The sequence below is a fragment of the Bombus affinis genome, chromosome 5 (assembly GCF_024516045.1).
Source record: "Bombus affinis isolate iyBomAffi1 chromosome 5, iyBomAffi1.2, whole genome shotgun sequence".
Lineage (NCBI taxonomy): Eukaryota > Metazoa > Arthropoda > Insecta > Hymenoptera > Apidae > Bombus > Bombus affinis.
The window spans coordinates 18052833-18075312 of record NC_066348.1 but is presented as its reverse complement, the minus strand read 5'-3'; the positions used below and the strand labels follow the sequence as shown (position 1 = coordinate 18075312).

Below are 22480 nucleotides of genomic sequence, written 5' to 3'. Positions count from 1 at the left end.
TAATATATTTGAAGAAGAAAGGTTACATAATGCGAATTATTTGCGATTCGTGCTCAGGTTGGTTAGATATATGATGAAACGGTAATAGGCAATAGATGAGTTATTGAACTGAAGTGATTTAAAGGTGATACCTCTATTATGCTATTTATGTGTGATTACATGTGCCGTTAGGATATATTTAGTTCTTCTAACATTTTTATTTCACTTCTTCGCACAGCTATTACAAAAAAAGCTATAACATTCGATCCAAAATTTCGTACACATATTACGATATTCGACATAATATTAGTGACAAGAAGAGGAAATCCTCTTGGAAACCGATCGGTAATGATCGTAGGCTTACATAAACACGTAGCTTTGAAACAGCGAGTGTTATACACACGTTAAGAAAAATATACCAGTCACATAATAAATCAAAATACATGAACACAATGTTACGTTCGCTTCTTCTGAAATACAGTTGTTGGAATTCTTTTCCCGTAGCGAAAGAGGATATTGAAAAGAGACCTAGAAATATTATGGTTGTAGTAATTGCTCGCTTACGAATGATACGCTCAGTGAATCGTATTCGTTCTCGCAATCGGTAGATACGAATCGCGAATTACGTGTACGCTTATTTTCGTTTCATGATATTGGCATTCTATACGCATATACAGAGTTCTATATAGATAAGACACGTATAGAGTATAAATGCCATCCGATATTTCTTTCCTCCAACTAATATCTTAGTTCTGCGTCGCTACCGGATATAATAAATTGTGATTTGTAGCTTTTGATGTTTGTAACTTTCGGAATATGAACTGGAAATGGATTGATCCCTTAAATGGCTTGTAATAACGTTTGCCGTGCGCATACTCTTTGCCTACTTCCATTCACGAATAGTTTACACGGTTTCGTGGCAGTTCTATGCTAACTGTTGTATTTTCTAATAACAACAGCGTACCTACGTCACAAAAGTCGCAATGAATTGTAATTCCAGGAAGAAACGAAAAGTATTTAGAAATACTTGTCTATGAATATCTAATCTTGATTATAATTAATAAAAAATTTTATGAAAGCAATGGCAATTGTCCAAAATCGATCATCCGCTTCACCGATTTCAATGATTTTTAAATATGTTGTCGACGGCATGATTCTGAACAACTTTTTCCTATACATATATGATATGTATTTCGTTCTTATCTTCTGTTTATAGTTTATACAGGTTTACATAGGCTTTTTATTTTATCCGGCCGCTGCATCGCATCATAAGACGCGGCCTGCAACCAGTATGCGTGCTGTCACGTACGCGCTACAACATTGACAGAATTCACTGCAGTGTGGTACTGACGGTTTTTCTATTCTTCTTTCTTTTTCTTCTTCATCTTCTCCTTCTTTCGAATATCTCGTAAACTATAGTCTGGCGGCAGTTACATGCATAGGGGAAAGTTATTCAAAATGTTGATTTCTACAACACCAATCAGAAATCATCGAAGTCGTCGAGGTGGATTGATAATTACATGAAAACCTTTCTATGGAATTATCGTTGTAATTATTTCTTAAATTGTTTTGATCGAGAATCTTATTTAAGGGACGAATCCAATACGGTTAACGGGTGCCTTCGATGGTACTTTGTGTCTATTAAATTATTTATAAAAACGAAGAGCAACGATTCATTTCCATATACGAATAGTATTTAGAACCACTCGACTTATGAATAATACGTAGGCTGTCTAAGAGTTGCGATAATTTTTGTGATTAACGAGTCGTTGCTTTCACAAGAATTATACATTTTGACGTTCAACTTTCGCCCAAGATTTTCAAATAAAAAATTGACTTTATTTATTTACGCAACTTATCATGCTTGTGTGAAGCCGCAATAAAATATAAAATTTCTCGATTACAATAAATACAATCTAATATTTATATTAAAAGTATGATCTGAAATTGATTCTTCTATATTAAAGTTCATTAATTTCTCATTAAGAGGCATAATTTTGTTTGATTGTGTTCATTATTTTCATCGAGATGAAACTGATTCGAAAATTTCATGTTTCTCTAATATAGGTGTACGTATAGGTGTACATTTGGATTTATTATGTTATATCTGAAAATGTACAATTCATCCCTGCAAGAAAATAATGCCGGAGACATATCGGGTCTATAAGTAGATTTTTTTTTTTTTTTACAATATACATGAACATATATATTTATTTCATCGTGTAAATATAAAGCCCTATTTTTCCTGATCGAATAATCGGTGAATCTACAGAAAAGCTAGTTACTCCTTGATTTTGATGATTGGGAAACACGTTGTAAAGCTCAACGTTTTAAACAACTTAACGATAAAGCTAACTTAAACAACTAAACGATAGAAGAAAGAAGAACGATAAAAGAAAGAAAAACGATGAGAGTTAGATTTACGTTAGGCGTTATTTTATTCGATCACCACACCGCACTATGCCACGCCACGCCGAAAGGCAGCCGCCAACCGCATACTGACTCGTACGCTGCTTCGGACAGACAATTATAGACAGAGTTCACTGTAGTGGTATCGACAGCTTCTTGGAAATATGTCGGCAACTAAGGCCAACAGGTGGTTGTACGTATAAAAAGAAGGATGTTCCAAATGTTGAGCTTTACAGCGTAATTCAAAATCATCGAAATCGGTAAAGAGCTTTTCTGCACTTTCACCAAGGAACCTTATTTGAATAAAAGTATATTTGATGCTGTTGAACGAACAAACAAAAAAGTTACGTCATTATTTAAAAGCAATAGAATCGAAGCCGAAAATGATATCTAACCAGTTTGTCGCTTTTTCGATAGACGTAATAAAATATTAGGATTACTGCCATCTCTAAATAGCAGTATATACAAGCATGTATGTATCTTGTGGTGATATGTCCTTTTTCGTGTTATAGAGCGATAGTTGGCACTTTGGCGAACGTACGTTTCTCCGAACGTTATTTGGATTAACCAAAGCATCGTCGATAATCACGGTAAACTATCTGCATTTTTTTACACGTATCATCGTATCTATTTAGATGTTAAATAACACATACTATAATCTTTTGTTGTTTATCGATAAGAGATTAGTAACGTATTAATAGTAATTGCTACTTATTTGATGCTTAGGGATATCCGCTAGGGATGATATTACTTGTTACTCGTTAGAATAACACACTCGAAACATAGGTAATTGAAATTCGGCGAGAGTTATTTCACGCAATTGATTCTGCGTCGTCGATTTCGAACGTGCAGATAAATTCTATTCTTTTACATATATAGTATAATACGTATGCGTTTTATGTCGCAAGGAGAACTACTACTTCTCGTTCCTGTCCTCTGAAACTGATTTTTTCTTTGTGAAAATATATAGTAAAAGATCGATGTCAATCGTTCGATCGTCAAATTTCTTGTGTAGTACCTACACATATATGTACAAGGTGTCGTGTTAAAACCGTAAATATCCCTCGCCAGAGAAATACCATCGGTACAAGGTATATACGGTAATTAAAAAGCGTTGCGATCGTTTCGCGACGCAAGAGTAAATTCAACAGCGATTGCTTTAGAGTCCATTTCCATTTATAGACTGTTTTTTTTTTCTTTTCTTTTATTTCTTTTTCATTCTTTTTTCTTTTTTCTCTTTTCTTTTCTTCTTTTTTTTTTCTTGCAAGATAATGGCAAAAGATAGTTTAGCGAAAGATGGAAAAGCACGGTTCTACGTTTCTGCCTATGCTAGTCCATAGTCAAAGTCGAAAGAATACGGTCGTAAACATTAATGTATTAGTTCTACGTATAACTAATATTATTGATAATAAGATAGATTTGCCGTGATAACAATCATTGAAGCACTAATCGCATACATAAATTCTCGTGTCTTCGTATGTATCGGTTATTTATTATGTTATTTATTATGTATCGGTCATTTGCTTGTTTATTGCGTAATCATCGAGTAATTTATATAATCATAACATAGGATTTCATATAGTACAAGATTAGGACGATAGAATGAAAATATGTAAAAGGAATTCAATAATTCTAAATAAATTAGAAATCTGAGGTAACATAACACTTTAGCTTCCCTTTAGTTATCGGGTCAATGAATAGAGGCTTGTGCTTGAAGGATTACAATGGTGATAGTTCGAGTTGCTGAAAAACCCGCAGCAGCTTCCGAGATACGTATTAACGAATATGTATATTAGTGTTAAAATAGTAGTACACAATGTAGTCGATCCGATAACTGTTTCGCTCGACGCTCGGCAGTCGACTTATCTCTACGTAACTGGCCGCCTCACGGTCGCGGCGGCCCCAAGAAATAACCCATACCTAAACGCAATATTCTCGAAAACACTCTTGAAAATCTTGGAAACTACGAGTTTCCGGCAATCTGGACCACCACCATCGTAATCCTTGAAGCATAAACTTCGGATTAAAGTGTCACACGCTCTCCTACTCGTTGTCCTGCCCAGACTTTTAATTCTAAAGTTATACGACAGTTTATAAGTAAAGTGAGTGTAAATCTAGGCAGTTAAAGGAAGGATAAATAATAAAAATTAATTTTCAATATTTCTATATTTTTGTTTAGCATTTAAATTCATAGTAATCCATTTTAATAATATATGTATTTAATGCAGTAATGTATTAACTTAAGAGAATTATTATATTAATTTTTTGGCGAATAAGATATAGTTTCAATATGTTCCTACAATGCAAATGTTTATGTACTTTAATGATTGTTATAGAATTTCCGAGCACAAAAAATGGACCACGATATTAGAATTTGTCCAACTATAGATATATACGGATATTCATTCTTTTAACTAGTAATTAATTATTTAACTAGTATTAATTAATTGTTGTACTATAAAGTATAAAATAAAAGAATTTCAAAAATATCTTATTATCAATCTATTTTTATCAAATTAATTAATCTTTCTCGCAGTTTGTCCATCTACTATGAATTAGTCTAGTTCCTTTATCTAATTAACCGATCGAGTCTAAGTTTTTCGTTGCATATTCACTGTTTTTATCTCACTCATGATTTTGTAGCGTTTATCCTTAAATTGTATGTACATATGCATATGTATATGTACGCCTACGCGAAACTTGCATGAGAATTTCGTTAACAGTAAATCGAAGAAACGTATAATAGAAAATAGATACAAAGGCGATCGATATAGTTACATTATACATTTATAAATACACTTTCCCATGAAATGTTTCGGTAAAACAACTGTTAACGAAATCTCAGAGAGTATAGAAGCGATTCGAAATATATGTACAAATATGTAATACCAGCAGACATCTAGGAGATGTAGATGTGATGCATAAAGGAAATAATGTAATGAATTTGAAAGGGGTCGGGTAAGGGGGGAGAGTGGCAATGATTCTACGTATAAAAGAAAACTACAAAGAAAATCAATGTTGTACATGACACCAGACACGTTAAAATTATGCAAAAAATATGTAAAATTATGCAGCATACACAAATTCCTCGTTACAACAAAAAATTATAGTTTATTTTATAATATAAATAAAAATCGATAAATTTGGCTTTGTTATTAAAGATATATGTACGTGTATTTATATACATTTACTTTCACTTTTTATGGCATGTAAATGGATAAGTATCACAAGTCGATCTCTAATATTTTGTTTTAGTGTTCTGCGAATAAAATTTTAAGCTACAAATACAGTGGATTTCGGTTATTCAGGACATATCGATACTAGCGTTAGCCCGGTTAAACGGATGTCTCAATTATGCCAAGTATCACATAGATCAATACAGAATTACGTAGGTAGTTAAGATAACAAGAAATGTAAAAAGAACTACATAGTTTGATGAGACTACATAGTAGATGAGAATATTTTGAGAAGACAAAGTTACAGCGAGCGGAAACGAAAGAAAGATGCAATACGTAAGTTATGCGTCTGTAAAAAGATAATAAGGCAAAGGAATGCGGATCTAATTGGTTACATCTAATACACCCGGCAATGCAACCATACATATAAGCAATTGTTCTGACCGAATATATTACGTTACAAATAAGATATAGCCACGTGACGATGAGCAAAGGAAAGGGAATGGTAGTCTTATTTGCCCCTATGTCGCGCCGTCCCGCTTGCTATCTTCTCTTTCTCAGAGACTACTGCAGTCATCTGTCCCAAAAAAACCAAACACGCTGCTACTTCAATTAACGAAATTAAGCGAAGAAAATTAGGACTATCTACAAATGGTTTTTATTTATTCGGTCAGGTTCTATATTTTCAGCTTCGTTTCAAATAAACAGCTACCTTGGTTAACCGGTGGCTCAAATAAGCGGAATCCACTGTAGTAACTTTTTAATTTATTTCTTCTGTTATGAAGAATTTATGTATATCTGTTCGTTGCGTGACTTAAGCTAACTGAAATGAAAAAAATATACAGATTATGTGCCCGCTATTATGTGAGAATGTAAAATGGCATCACAATGACTTCGATCATAATTTAAAAAGTATATAAGATTAATTACATCGTGCGTAAAGATAATATAAAGATAATATGCTGAGCGCGCGCGCGCATTTGTATGAGTTATAAATGGGCACTCGCATACATACAAGAAATTATGAATACAATCACAAACTATTTACATACAATGTTAATAACCTTTTCTTAGCTTTACATTAGACGAACCATTTTTATACATACCAACTTATTAAATAAAAGTGGTTGTCTTCAAACACACTTGCATACTCATCCACGTATGATTATCATTATTTGTGAACTATTGGGGCTTATAGGGAGATATATGCTTGTCTAATAGTTCATAACCAGTACTAACCTTTTTCCTTGTTTGCGTCTTTCAAAATGTTTACAGCTGCGATAAAAGGGATGCATCTATTTTTATGGAAACAGAGTCTTTTACGTCTATTACTCTTCCTTTACAGTTCAATTGAAAACTATATTACGTGTGTACGACGTATGTATGTATATAATTCGTGTGTGTGTGTGTGTGTGTGTGTGTGTGTGCGCGCGCGCGCGTGTGTGTGTGCGCGCGCGCGCGTGTGTGCTTGATGCACGTTTAGAAATTGACAACCGTTTATCAAATTTATATATGTATGTATACAATAGTTAACCTCTAACTAGACCTTGAGACTAAATTATGGCTTGTTTACCTTTTTACTTCCTCGGTGTTTTATATCGGTAAATTTTAATTAACGGCATGTGTGTGTTTATAAACCGATGCTACTCATCAATTGCTTAGGCCCTCTTTTTAACGTGGATAAAAGTGTACGATCAGTACCATCGTACGTATATCGCGTTAACGTACTGGTGACATCTCTCCTCTCTTTGTTTTCTTTTTCAGATCTCTTAAGCCCGATTATTCTAGTTTTGTTCATAAATTATGCATACAAGATATTTATATCATTAAACGTGAGACCGGAGAAACGTTAATAGAAGTAATTCATTCACTCTATAATATGAGGCACGCAGACAGCCATAAATCATTACAGTGGTATCACTTATCTTAAGAAATCAAATAAACTCGATGCACGTATTAAAATTCGACGCGTTTAACAAAGAATAAGAACATTGTAGGACCCAGTAGTATGTTTCTTCTATCTTGATAAAATTGATCGAATAATTTTCTTTTACTCCATCGGAATGTATCCTGAGGGAAACTCTCATTAGCAATGCTGAAAAATATAAACGCAGAGAAACTAGTAATGAAATCTGATAATAAAAGATATCAAAGGCATTTAGAATTATCGGCGAAAGTACAAGGGCAATGTGGATGATATATAAATCGAATTCGTCTAATCGTGGGCTTTTTTTACACTTAATTTACCTACGCAGTTTTAGATAACCATTTGTCTTAAAGCTGAAATCTTGGATACCTATTAACGAGTTTCCAACAAAAAATGTTTCCTAGAATCATATACAATAGTATATGTAACAGTTATACTCAGTTGTGCCACGTGTTCGGAAAAGCGCATCATTTTTGCACTGATCTGAGACTATAATTGTTTTACATTAATCAACGTAATTGGTGTTTTTTCCTTGCGAAGTCAACAAATGTATCTTTGTTGACGCTTGATAAGTTTCCTATCTATAACAGATCTATATGATGGACGTTTACATATATATCTAAATAAGTTTAAAAAGAAATGTATGACATTTACTACTTTTTACATATCGCTATTCGCCGATATAAAGCAAATAAATAAATAGCTTATATATATATATATATATATATATATATATATATATATATATATATATATATATTTCTATAGAAGAGCTAGTGCATGCGTGTGTGCGGGAGAGTGGAGAGGGGAGAAGGGAGAGGGTGGGAAAGAGGAAGGAAGAGGTAGAGAGAGGAGGTTGCTCTTTCCATCATGCCATGGTAAGCATCATTACAGCTGTGTATCTTTTAAGTATACATTGCATAGATCCATAGTAAACATGATTTTCTCCCTTACTAACCTTATAGCGAAAAGGAAAAAATTGCAAAAATACATTGAGACATGATTGATCTAGCCAATTCATTAAAGTCTCTCTATACGTATTTCGATTCAATCGATATCCGTGCACGCAATTTATATTTTTAAACAAAACAAAACACACATACATACACACACGCACGCACGCACGCACGCACGCACGCGCACGCGCACGAACGCATCAAATCTCAATTTGATCTAAATGACTGACTATTCGCATTCTTTTTTCTGTTTTACTTTTCAATAGAGACTGAATATTCCATAAAATGAGATACAACCTCACAGAGGTTGTGGAAGCGGGACAGACATAGCTAACCCTTTCACCGCCCTTAAAGCGTTGCATCATTTTTATTCGGCTGGTAATTAGGTAATTAGGTAATTTACCTAAACATCACAACTACAGATATACTAATTTACTGGTTCAGCCTTTCGATTTTGAGACGCAGGCGGTGAAGGGGTTTGATATATTCTAGTTCTGTGACTGTGTTTTTTTTCCACCGCGCGGCTTGATACTCTCGGAAATCTGCCACATTGCTTCCTCACAGAGGAAATCGCTAAAATTATTGAAGAACGTTATTATACGTTCGTGTTTCTTGAACGAATATGTTCTGCAATAAAGAAATAAACAATTCAATTTAGAAATAACATTGCAATATATATTCGTTACTTAAAAAAAAATTATTAAACGAGCGAGCTTACCCTTTTTTGAACCTTTTCATGTTTTCAACGATATTAAACTGTTGCCATCTTTTCGAAAAATTTATCGTACCATCCGGTAACAAATCATTGTTTCCAATATGCACGAATGTAAGATCTTGTAACACAAGTCCGCTGTAAGTGAAAAATGTGCTTCGAATATTTGTTAGCTCTTCGATGAACTTCGCTTCGACGAAAACTTTGCTTTTCGATTATTGAAATAAAATGATTAAAGGTACTTACATGTACGGAATGCATGGCGGTTGTGTTTCTGCTAAAGCTTGCCTGTAAGCTCTGAAACTACTGGAACTATCGATAAGAGCGCAATATTCTTTTAAACCTTCTGTAATATGTTTCTGCCATTCGAGCCTTCTAATTGGCGCGCTATCCAACGCAGAAAGCAAGGCTAAGTAGCTATTAAAATTATTTATTTTTCTAAGGTGCTTCATTATCTTGATAAATTTAACAACGTATTTCTCTCTATCTTTCGCTTCATTCTCTAATCTATGTTCCAGTATTCTCGATCTAGCCCAGTACGACATTTTGTTAAAATGTTCTGTGAACCTAGTTAGATTCGGACTTCGTTCTTCATTCTGTTCTTGAGCCCAAATTAGTACTTCCGGGATCTCAATCTTCATGAATAAATCAGCATCTAACAATGTCATTTGTTCTGCAATTTGTTCACTCTTGAAATCGAGAAGGGAAGCTTGCTTTGTTGTTACACTCAACGAAGATAGAATCGGTTGTGTAGATTGCAACTGCTTCGCCGCGTGTTTCTCCAAAATTTTAACACGCAAAGCTTTTGCCATAGTAAGATCACCGCTACATACCAATTGCTGTACGAATTCCATTAAAGTTTGCAAGAGGGTATCATCGAGATCTGACATACTGGAAGAAATTAATAACTTCTTTATAGTTACATTGAATTATTTGCGATATATATAGAAAAAATTTTTTAAATTTCTAGTTAATTTTCTAGTAAACTTACGTTAAATCGCTGACAACTCTAACCAACAAGGAAAATGCTTCGCGAGCTGCTCTTTGTTTAATAACGTCAGCAGAACAAGAGAATCGCTGATGACGTTTGTGTAATTTTTGAATTAACTCCAATGGTTGCATGAATGTTCTATATGTTGTTAGAAACGCCTCTTGATACAAAAAGTCTGTAAATAAAATAATCATGCGGTGATTAATTCGTATGGTAAACGTTTATTTTAATTGCGTTTCGCAGAAATTTTCCTATGCATAATAAAAGTATTTATTTATTGTGAGAGGAAAAGCAATTTTAAGTTACAGTAGAATTGAAAGTAAATCCAACAAATTATTACACTGACCTGATTCTTTCTCGTCTATGAAGCATGAAAGAATACGAAATGCATTATATCCTTCAATGACTATTCATTTGTCGATACAATTTATATTATAACGCTTGGATAGGAAACTTACCATGTTTATTAGCTTTGGTTGCATGAATTAACAATGCATCCGGGTGGCCACCCCTTATATCTGGCCCTTCTTCGTCTGGTTTCTTGAAGACTAAATACTTGCTGATATCGAGTTCATCCAAAATAGTATCGTCCTGATCGACGTCTCTCAAGTCCAAGTTATTATCATCGACGGAAATCGACGATAAGGCATTACTCGCGGGTCTTGAGGACGGTAATATAGTGTCCAAAGCAACGTTATTCTAGAAATGAAGGGCAGATTCGTAATGATGTGTCTAGGTAATACAAATCTACGTTAATCTACGTTACTTTATGAAATATTTACCAGCTTCGCTGGAGACGAAGGTGACAACTCCTTTTTATCATGAATACAACCAGATTCCTCTACTTTCATAGGTGTTGACGTTACGATTGGTTCGATTGTATGTATGCTTTGCATACTAATGGTGGGTTTTGGCGAAATTGGCGGTGGCGTTGCATTTGATTTAATGGAACGGGATCTCTTTGGTGGTAATGCTGGTGGGAGACTAGAATTATTCGTTACTTCCGCTACTGATGGTGCCATAGTTATGGAGGTACTGAAAAAGATATAATACGCTTTCTTGTATTTGTTATATTGAACACAGGAAGATATGTATAAATTTTTACATCTAGAAACGCATACTTTGAGTTGTCATGTAATGTAGTTATAGTATGTGCCATGAAAGAACACGATTGTGTCGTAGTAAGAGCCATTTCGTGTTGTTGCCATTCCGCTTGCATCGAATTATAAGCTGCCACTGAATGACGAGTCCCAAGACCGGAGATGAAATCGTTGTTGCTGTGAGAACAATTCCCAAACATCTCCATGTATGCCATGACTGGAATAGATACGATTAAATTGATACGATTCTAATTTACAATATAATATACTTAAGAAAAATAAATAAATAAAAAAATACGATTCCATATATATACACACACACACACGCACACATGTATATACATGTGTATATATATATATATATATATATATAAAATATATATATATAAAAATAGAAATAATATACCTACATGTATATACATGTATGTATATTATTTCTATTTTTATCACACATGTGTATATATATGGTACATACAAGCATGATTCATGTTACAATAAAATATCAAAGCACAAGTGTATAAAATACAGAAAAACACTGATGCACAAGCATGTATCTCGATAGATAATGACATATATGTAAGGTAGTGAATACCAGATTATTATGGTATAAACTCACTGGAATAAGAGTGAAATCCGTTAAACGACATTCTTACCGCGATTAAGATTACATTCTTCGCGATTAAACGGTTACTTAAAATTGGGATAAATATCATCACGATGATGCAAGCATGAACAAATATCGTGTAGATCGAGGAAATTTCGAATCGTTGGAGATATATCCTCTAGTCGATTGTGGAAACGAAAACTAAAGTCGGTTGTCTTAATTCTAAAGTTAAAGAAGCGTAAGTGTTAACTGACTATTAGCAAGAAAAGGTCAATTTAATTAATGAAACAATAACGACGCCCACATAGGTGGTTGAAGATTAGTTTCTACGGTTAATGAAATTTAAAGCTATTATACAGAAATGTCAATGGAAATAATATATTTATAAAGTACGATGTGTAACAAATTCAAATCAAATAAATGTATAGAGTTTGATTTGACAAAATAATTTAACTAATGAAAGGAAAAGATGAGTGTGGATAGAATGTAATGAAATCTGAAAGTTTAATAATTTGTATGTAAGAAGAAAAAAAAAAATATATATATATATATATATATACACACATTGCTCTATGTGTTTTTAGTATTATTTCATTATTTCAATTATATATATTAAGATATAAGCTATGAAAAAGCCGAAAAATATGAGTGACATATCCAAGCTTAGTCAAATGAAATCGCGTTGATGATTTCGACAAAATGAAATGAAAAATAACGACGAAAACATGCCGCAAAAAGCTAAGATATTAAAAGTCGTGTATAATTAATGCGTGAAACGACGGGTTTCAACTTAGCGTGAACGTGTGTTTGCTGAGGGATAGCTGATTTGCGTGGGCAGGATCCCACTTACCAGAATATGCCACTGATTGGAACACTGGGGGATACAAAATATTGTATCAGTTTTAACCTACTACGTGGAAAAGATTCTGAACGACTACTCTAATATAATCTAGATAATCTCTAACATAATTTTGTTTAATAATTATTCTCTTCAAATTCAGGCAACTTCATTTTTAATACATATCCATTATCATTGATACTTTATTTGAATTTTTTCAACAGCAATAAAGCAATCGTAGTATGGTGTTAAATATTATCTGCTGTATTACTGTTGTTTTTTTTTATAAACAATAATTCGACTTACTATGCCTTTTCTTAAGCGGCAGTGGAGGGGGTTTACTGGCATCTGTATTATCGCCGTTATTGGTATGTAAACTACAGGTTGATAAATGCTCATTTTCAGGTACATTGTCGTACTGTGACGGTTGACGTTCTTTCCTCCGTTTCGATCGCTTTTCCGGCAATGCTGGCGGCACACCATTAGCGTCCGATGCAGAAATCGACTCCATTTCCTACGAAACACGGAAACTGACGTTTAATAAGAACATACATGTTGATGTTTTCAAATTTTTAATCTACGATGCATCGACGATCGAAATTATTGCATGGTCATGATAGAATTACAAGTACATATAGAATTTCTGCAAATAGTCAGCGAAAAAAGAGCTTGATTTCTATGTTATATTTCGATTTGAAAATTGTTTAAAATTATAAGTAAGAGATTTATAAATAACAAGAAATAAAATCACGACACACAACACCCACATTTACCAATTTTTCTAATACAGCAGGATCTCCAGTTCCGGAAATATTTGTTGTACTAACGGTACTCTTCGTACTAGTCATTGTCTTCTGAGTGAAAATAGACCCGTTATTATCCGAAGACAGTTTTGTTTGGGAAAACGATTGTTGCGAATTAAACGTTTGGGAATTGTAACTAATACTGCTTTGCTGAGAAGATCTTTTGGACGTTATACTGGAGGTAGTATAACTTTGAGACGAACTTCGTTGCGAATGCATGGATACGAAACCGGATTCCTGCGTTTGAGTCGATAATCGTTCCATTTTTCCTTCTATACCTGAAACATAATCGCCATATGGTTCGTTATAACACGTTAAAAATGTTTACTCGCCTGTTCTTCAACTTTCTTACAAAAAGATACTTTGCAACGCTTCCCAATTCCTGTCAGCAAGCACTATTTTACGAAGGTAAATTTAATTTAGATAATCTAGATTTAGAAAACGAATCAAGAAAAAGGATACCAACCTATTAGACTGATCAGAACGAAGATCTACACTATACTGTTTAGTCATGTAGTCTAAAGGTCTGACACCTACGTTACCTGCTTCGCTCTAGCTATTCGAGGAATTCTTGCATAATTTTAGCTCTTGTACATTTTTTCTTTACATTTATAAATGTGCAACGTCATCGGCACCGCCTTTACTTCAGCTTGACGGTGTTGGCGACAAATATAAAACGACTTTGTATTACCCACCGGTAAATGGATTAAGCATTTCTTGCGGAGTTTGTTGACCCAATAACATTGTGCTTGGTATGTTTGTTTCGGAACCGTCCCAGCAACTACAGTTTGAACTACCATTAACTTGCATACCTATAAATGTAAAAAAATAATCAATATATTTAGTTTCTCTCCATATCGTCTGCATAATGTTTGGAAAAAGATTGATTCAATCGATAAAAATGAAACTTTTACGCATGTATGTATATATAATTAAATATGACTTTTTTTGTCGTTATGCCACGTAATTTTTTGCCGTTAATTGCTCGACGGAGAGTTAATTATTTTCGAAATATGTATCCTAACGTATCCCAAGAGATTTTCAGTAAGACTGATTCGACGATCGAGACAAGCACAGTTGAAGACCACTTCGCTGACTAAGCATTGTCCGCATAGTGAACCTTTCGACACAAATGGAAATGTACTTGTATAGTTCTACCGCTACCATCTCAGGATCGTTCTAATTTCGTTGTCATAAATCGGATATAAATCTTCATACTACGAACTATAGTACAACTAATACGACTAATACGATATTTCAATGTTGACAAACGGAGCTACGCTGAGGTTGCCTCGTTTCGGAAAATGTTGACTCTTAAACTTAAAACAGATGATTAAATGTTCGCGATTTATAAGTGAGATTAATTGAATGGCAACCGGGAATAAAGGTGAAATTACGAGCTAAAGCGATTTTTAGGTTACACTGTAGGTACTCGATATGTTGCGACGACATTCTCCTTAGAGTTTTTCGACATTCGCCTTAGACTTGGACTCTTATTTCTTGGGAACAACCAACAGAACAGCCAATAGAACAACTAGGAACAACGCTCGAACCTCCTACCGCGAAACTGTGCTTTATACGATTCCTCTTTAAATTTCAAACTCCTAACACGCTTGAGTCCAAGATTACATCACATTCCGACGTACTATGTGCAACCCGCGTGTACTAAAACGATGTACAGGCACTGTAGAATACTTTACTGTTAATATATTTACTTTACTGTTAATCCCAGTTTGATGAAAACGTGCCGCCATAGACCCCTATCCCATTTGGTTCCATTTGGTTGCATTCCGGTTGCCATTCACTTGTGTAAAAGGTATTTCATCGTATCAATTTAAGCAACATAATGACTAACGCTAATAATTGGATACAGATGTATTGGAAAGAAGACAGAAGGCAATTATATTACAAAATGCAAACAATGTACGTTACAAAGAATTCTAGTCCACGTATTATAAGTTAATCTATAATATAAACATATTATTATTATATAAATGATAATTCTGTCTACGCGTGCTTCTCTTTATTATTTTGTTATTTTAAATATGCTTGAAATTGACTCGATACCGAGTCAGTGTTACCGAGGTTATGCAAGATATATCGTTTATCACACTTTCTTACTGGCCATGATTAAATAATCGATGCTATGATACGATAAAAGGATGGATCGGTTACCTTGGATAGTAGCCATCAGGCTGAGATCCATACTGTCGTTCAGAGACTCGTCGTTTGGTCCCATGATCGCCCGTATCTCATCTTCGTCGCGGGAATGGTTCAAGGCCGAATCCAAACTGCCAGCCGACGCACTCAGAAGAGACGACGAATCCTCCGGAGATCGACTTCGTAAGGAAACACCGTCGAGACTAGATGCTAAAAAACCTTCGGATTCATCGAGCAACTGTTGACCTCTCGTTCTCCGTTTCGGTGGCAATGGTGGCGGTGTACCGGAAGAACTATTTTCTTCCGACAGACACATATTAGTTCTGCAATTCACCATCCAAACATTATTTTTTAATCGTACTCGTTTAACGTAGAATTACTTTTACACTACATTCGAGAATAGATGCATTGTGATGCACTATCTATAAAAAGCATAGGAAGAAACTACCTCTCGGGGAGTGGCGGTTTTGGGGGTGGACTAGAATCCCTTAAAATCGACTCGGAACTATGCGAGCTACGGACCAAACTAGTACTCGCAGCTGTCTGCTCTAAAATCTGCCTTTCCCTTGGCGTTAACGGAATATCAGGCAAAGAATTTCTTTGCGGCGTCATTTCCGATCCATAAGACGACGTTCTGAAAACGCGATTTCAATGGTTCATCGTCAAATTCTGCTGATTACGACGACACAAAAGAGTATCGAACTTTTGGTCAATTATACTAATAAAATCGAACAGCTGATTTTTTTTACCAGTATGGAAGAGTGTAAATTTATCGAAAATCAGTGCTTCAACCAAAGAACAAGTAGAAAGATTACCTATTACTAGTTGTAACGACGACAGGTTTCTGTCTATTGGCAATCTTCTCATTCGCCAGGGCAACCAAGTTTTTCACAGCTTCTTCGACTAATCCTATGATGTGTGTAACGTTCTCGGTATCCAACGCAGAGGACTGGTCACCGTGCAGCAACACGTCGTCACAGAGTTTTAATAATTGTGCTAGAGCTTGATACACTTGGTTCGTCGCTGATCCCAGAGTAGAGCTTGGTGAAGAAAATACGAAGGTCGCGATTACAAACGATATCGTATTTAATTAAACTTACTAATTGAATAGAAATAAAAAAAAAAAAGAAAAAAAAATGAAAATAAAGCTACGATATACATACATGTTTTGTTCCAATATATCTCAAACTACCTAGTTCCCACTAGTTGTAATTAGACGATAATTGATACGGTGCTTGTCAACTTTTAATACTTTTTCAATATTTACTACTATATATTTGACTTTTACACGGAATAAATTTGTAGTCGCGTCACCTCGAAGAATTAGTTCACGCAGGCATTTTATATAAAGATTTAGAATTTTATCTAGACAAAACACTTACCTCGAATGTTACGAACGTACAATACATTTCCATGATTTACATAACTTTTTCCATATAGCAAGTAACGAAGAAAATTACTAAATTTAGTTTAGAATTAAAAATAAGATATAAAATTTTCAAAAGTTGTTCGAACATTTCCACGTCCCTGTCAGTGTTGTGCGTTACTCGTTTAGCTTAATGTTAAATTATAAAATAAATATCTGGCATATATTTTCACGCGCACCAACGATCCTTGATATCGAATAGATGAAAGTACTCGGTTCAAAGTTTCAGCCAGGAAATATATTTTTTTTATACCAAGTCACTCGATTAATCTACAAGCTCCTTTCTTTTTTTTTTTTTTTTCTTTTATTTATTTATTCATTTCAGTCAAGTCAGGGTCAATAGGTTTTTGATCGATACCTTGATCACGATCGAATTCACTTACCTGTTCTCGTAGAGGAGATAGGACTTCAGCACAGTGTGTATGGTGGTAACAGTATCGAGGACGATGGTGCCGTTGCCGGGCAGCATCTCGAGCTTTTTCTTTGACACGACGTCCCGGAAGTGAAGCAGTGCCAGTTGCACCTGTCGCACGTGGATATGCAGGTCACGGAGGGGGTTCTTGTCGAGGGTGGTCGCGCCATCGGTGCAGCCGGGCGCGCTTTTATCACGCGGTGTTCGCGGCGAGGAGGGCGAGGCGGCCCTCGTAGCCGCTCCACTGCCTCCACCTCCGCTTCCGCTACCAGGAGAGCGCATGTGGGAGAGCTTCTCCAGGAAGTCCTCCTTGAAGGAGCGCGCACGACGCGCTAGTTTACCACCACGCGCCTTCCCGCTGGAGCGTTCCTCGACTTCTGTAACAGACAATAAACAGAAAATAGAATATCGTTTATCGCGACACAGAAGGATATTATGCGTTTCCTGATCTTTTCGTTTCAGACTTGCGTAGATTGTAAAAATAATTTGCGTGCGTTCAACGAAACTTATTTCCGTGCAATTTTCTATTTTTTCGTCACATAGTAGCCAGTTTAAAACCATTATTCCACTTTAAAGTGGATCGATCGATGGAACTTGCATCGTAAAGGGCGCAAAAGGTGATATCCGCTTAAACTGGTGAAAAACGCGTTTAATGGACTGTCGTCCCAACGATTACAACCGATCGAGTCGCGAAAATTTTATGTTGGAAAATTTCGTGCCACAATAACAGACGTACCGGTACGTAAATTCCATCGGTGAATTCACCGTGCAAACGAAACGGATAAATATATCGGGAATAGTAAACAAACGCGACCAAACGTTTAAAATCAAAGCGATGCGACGGCCGGGGCTCGATTGATCGGTTCGTTTGTCGAGAAGATTCGAATGTACAGGCAGAAGGGCTTTCGATTCGATTCATTTCGAGTTATCTTTTTTCATTTTTACAAAGATTGTTTGGATAAGTTTGATTTGCCAAGTACTAGTCTGCTGTTATATGGTTCGATGGTACGATTATAACTAAGTAGAGGTATATATATATATAGTTATATTATAGCATCTGCAATTGATGTTACAGAAATATATCTACCTATACTTGTTAATTCGGTAATACTATTGGTTAGCAAATTGTTGTTGTCGTTGTTGTTGTTGCTGCTGCTGCTGCTGTTGTTGTTGTTGTTGTTGTTGTACGAACCAAGCCCAGTAATAAGCATATAATAAAGTTGTTAAGAAATATGCTATGTTATAAATAACGATAGAAGGGTATTGTAGAGCTTCGTTTTAAAAGTGGACGAGCGTCCAAAGAAAAAGTCGAAGTAATTTTCAGCGTATTAATTTGCTAGTTTAATAATTCTATTTAAATGATCGTCGAAATGAGATGCTGGATTGACTTATGCATATACTCTTGTAATACTATTTTAAATGATAATAATTTTAAATGAAGACGAAATAAAAATAACTCTGCTAGAGATGCGGTTCTCGAGCGTAGATGGGCATTGTCAAGATATGACGCTCCAAGAGCTAGCTTTAAAGCAGCAAATCTGAGCGGAGAATCAAATAAGTAATTCTGCGAAGTGTGTGTAACGCGTACTTTGATATTTCCTTTAGGTATTTAACGAAATCATTGCTATTACCTCGGAAAATATCGTCGAATCCAATCTATTAACGAAAATGTAAATACACATGTCACAGCAACGTTCAAGGTTGCACGTTGCACAAAACACCCCGAAATTACTCACCGCAAAAATCGGTCTATCGAACGCTGTCCGCAACACTTCTCTTCGATTAATAACTTCATGCTCGAATCATTACCAGGTTATTTGCCTGTACAAGTGCGCATGGGGACAAAAGGGGTTGGTTAAACCAGTCGTCTTTGGTGGTTTGCGTTTCGCGATAGGGGGAAATGCAAGCAAGCGACTGGTCGAGGCAATCTCTGCATCTCTGATCGCGTATGTACGTGTGTATGTACGCCGGTAAATCAAGTTCTATTCACGAATTCCGATTGAAACCTCAATCAGGCGTGATTTGCGCTAAAGGCAGGATTCGGATGGCCGACAGAGATAATAGAAAACACGGAGAACGGAGGACGGAATCGAAATTGCCGTGACTGACTGGATCCACGAAACATGCTCGATCCTGTACGCTGTCTATACTAAAAAAGTGCGTCTATACTCGAGGCTGCTGCAACCACCGCGCCCGCGCTTCGTAAATAATCGCATGTACGACAGAGCCTTCAACAGTTTATTTGAGAAAAGACACCCGCAAGTTGTTCGACCAAGGTATTCGTCGTTGCTTTCTATGCGAGTTTCGATCGTCAGGACGACACTGACAAACGACAAAGGAGAACGTTCTCTGAAATTGCTGCTGCACGACAATGTCAAGCCACACGCTGCTTTTACGATCGTTAACTAGCATCATAATATTACATCATAAAGAGCGTTGCTTGGTACGTATTGCAGCGACCAGTTTATTCACTAGACATTACTGCTTCGGATTGCTAGCTGTTCGGATCGATGCAACACGCCTTATTCGATACCCACTTTTAATTAATGGACGAGACACAAGAATAACTTGACCATTGGATCTTGTCTAAAAACGCGGTAGTTTTCGCGATGATATTCGTCGCTTGCCTGATACAGTATTGTCCTTTCAAATAAACTTTGGATTATTCACTTGCGCGCCTAATATATCCCAAAAACAAGATCGTTCTCGTGTGGCTGCATGTGGATGGATGTATGTGTATGTGGGGGGGGGGGGGCGCGTGTGTGCGTATCGTGTTAATAACAAGAAGATAGTCGCTGAACGCAATCGTTGGATTCTCGCGTAAAGTTAATAACTCGCATGGTAACGCACACACACAGAGCAAGCAGCCCCCTCGTCAAGTAAACATCACGCTGCTGGTACACATGGCGCGGATCTTGTTGTTGTCGCCAGGTAACACAGAGAGCACAGCGGTCAGATCATCTTTTCGTCGTTATCGCGAACGTGCAACGTGCTCGAGAATGCAACGACCGCGATAGCTTTCCACGCATGTCCCTTTAATCGCGTCACTGCCAGCCATTCATCAGCGTGAAAGCCTCTCGCTGCGCCATACCGCACCACCTCGAATACGTGCAAGTGGAAGGGCTTTGGGTTGATGGAAAACGTGAACACGTGCGAGAGGGTTTGAGAGCGGTCATCGTCGTCGTACAGACATGAATCAAAGCGAAATACTCTGCTTTACTCTGCTATACTACCCGTTCGTCATTCTAATCGCGGCCGATCGTCTTTCGAATACCGGTGGATTCCGAATGGCGTATAGCTCGAGATTGGATAGCTTCGATAGCCTGGATTAACAACTGTACGATCGATGAACGAGAGACGCATCGGTGTTTCTGAAAACGGCTGACGAGTGAATTTTTAGCATGCCGATGGATGAAAGGCCAAACCAAAGGGGTTGAGATTCGTCTAACGATCGCCGTTAAATAACACATCGAGAGGAGAATATTCGGACATTGAGCAAGGTTTGCAAGCCTGGAATACCTTTTGAGCGTCTTAGTGAATAAGTTAACGTGAAATACACGGCAATATGGGGAAAATGACCAACGGTCTCTTCTCCTATCTTCTTCAGAACAAGTGCCTGTTGTAAGTGTTCCATTAATGAATAACTATCGATACTACGTTATCAATAATTAGATGTTTAAGATGTTATAGGCTTGCATGAAAACAGATATACATACGTACAAGAGGATAAAATGCGTTGTACGTTACACGTTAGTTGATCCTCGGTTATTAGGCGCACGTTTGAATTCGCCAAATTATGGATTCTTTTATCGAGGACGGTATCATACTAAGAATTACTGATTAAAACTATTATCTCTTTTCCCACTCGACTCACCAGCTCGCTGAACATGAATGAAATAGGGAAAAATATAACGAGATTGTTATTAATGATCATCGTTATTATTAGTTAGCCGTATAAAAAAACGAGTAGACTGCACATGTCAATTTCGAAATTAATCTTAGATTAATGCCCCAGATTACCATTGGCGAGTGTATCCAGGATAGAAAACCAGCGTGACGTTCGATACAGATTTCCAAAAACAAAAATAATCCGACAAGCGCTAGTTTTACTCTTTCATTTTAAAAAACAAGTATCGCCGCGGCGACAAATAAGAATAGGCTTATCGTTTGTCTCCCTGCCTCTTTCTCTCTTTCTTCCCCAGCTTGAAAATATATTCCGATCTGGTACTAGAATATTTATAGCAATGTTGAACGAGACTCTCGCGCGCGAAACCATCTAAATTGGACTTGACAAAGCGGAATAGAAGAATATCGAACGGCGCTAACAATTGCCTTATTGTTAGACGGCTAAAAATTCATTATCTACAGCTTCGTTAACGAAAGCATCGTGTGATTACGAGGTGCGGAAGTCGAGCAAGAAATTCTGCAAAGGTAACTGAACATCAAGTTGAAATAGTAACGGAGTTATTAAGAACGACGAGTTTGAGCACGGGAGGATGTAAAGCTGAATTTACGCTGTTTCGCACTGGATGATTGCTGCGGATGACTCGTGCCACTGTGAGAGAGCAGCACGAAGTAAGCCCGGGGTACGTACATATTTACACGAGTTCACTGAATCAGTAATAATTTAACGATGGTCTACGGTAGTGGAATAAAATATTTTCAATCGCTGCATTAAAATCTGTTTGAAATGTTGGAAATAGCTCGACATCGAGCATTATATCGTCAACCTATTAAAATTGTCTCGACGATGACAAACTTTGACGAAGTAGAAGCAGATCGCAAATACCTGACTCGGCAACGATCCATGCCCAGTGTACTCCCTCGCTCGTCGGGCAATTGCCGCCCTTATCTCCGATAACGATTTCGCGAAAAGATATCGACGTCCATACGACCTCGTATCGATTCACCCGCTCCGATTCACTCGCCCTTCTAATCAAGAAACCAGCCTGAAAATCGTCCGCGATACGAAGAAACTCGATGGCGC

General features: G+C 36.4%; 1 protein-coding gene across 14 annotated transcripts in view; it reads right to left on the bottom strand.

Moving 5' to 3' along the window:
- Nucleotides 1-7003: 7003 nt before the first annotated feature.
- The window catches only part of LOC126916264 (guanine nucleotide-releasing factor 2), a 58864-nt gene continuing 43387 nt past the window's right edge, over nt 7004-22480 (bottom strand). For 9 of the 14 annotated variants that reach the window (XM_050721894.1, XM_050721895.1, XM_050721885.1 and 6 more), the window contains 16 exons: nt 17465-17870; nt 16471-16695; nt 16104-16289; nt 15671-15978; nt 14191-14307; nt 13460-13773; nt 12999-13206; nt 12705-12728; nt 11272-11467; nt 10933-11185; nt 10609-10849; nt 10497-10511; nt 10151-10325; nt 9406-10050; nt 9166-9297; nt 7004-9074 (listed from right to left, as the gene is read on the bottom strand). In XM_050721894.1, coding sequence (XP_050577851.1) covers nt 8936-9074; nt 9166-9297; nt 9406-10050; nt 10151-10325; nt 10497-10511; nt 10609-10849; nt 10933-11185; nt 11272-11467; nt 12705-12728; nt 12999-13206; nt 13460-13773; nt 14191-14307; nt 15671-15978; nt 16104-16289; nt 16471-16695; nt 17465-17870 — 3584 coding nt within the window. In that variant the 3' untranslated portion in view covers nt 7004-8935. The remainder of the gene's footprint in view (nt 9075-9165; nt 9298-9405; nt 10051-10150; nt 10326-10496; nt 10512-10608; nt 10850-10932; nt 11186-11271; nt 11468-12704; nt 12729-12998; nt 13207-13459; nt 13774-14190; nt 14308-15670; nt 15979-16103; nt 16290-16470; nt 16696-17464; nt 17871-22480) is intronic. The other 5 variants (XM_050721888.1, XM_050721889.1, XM_050721891.1 and 2 more) reach the window with 5 other exon arrangements.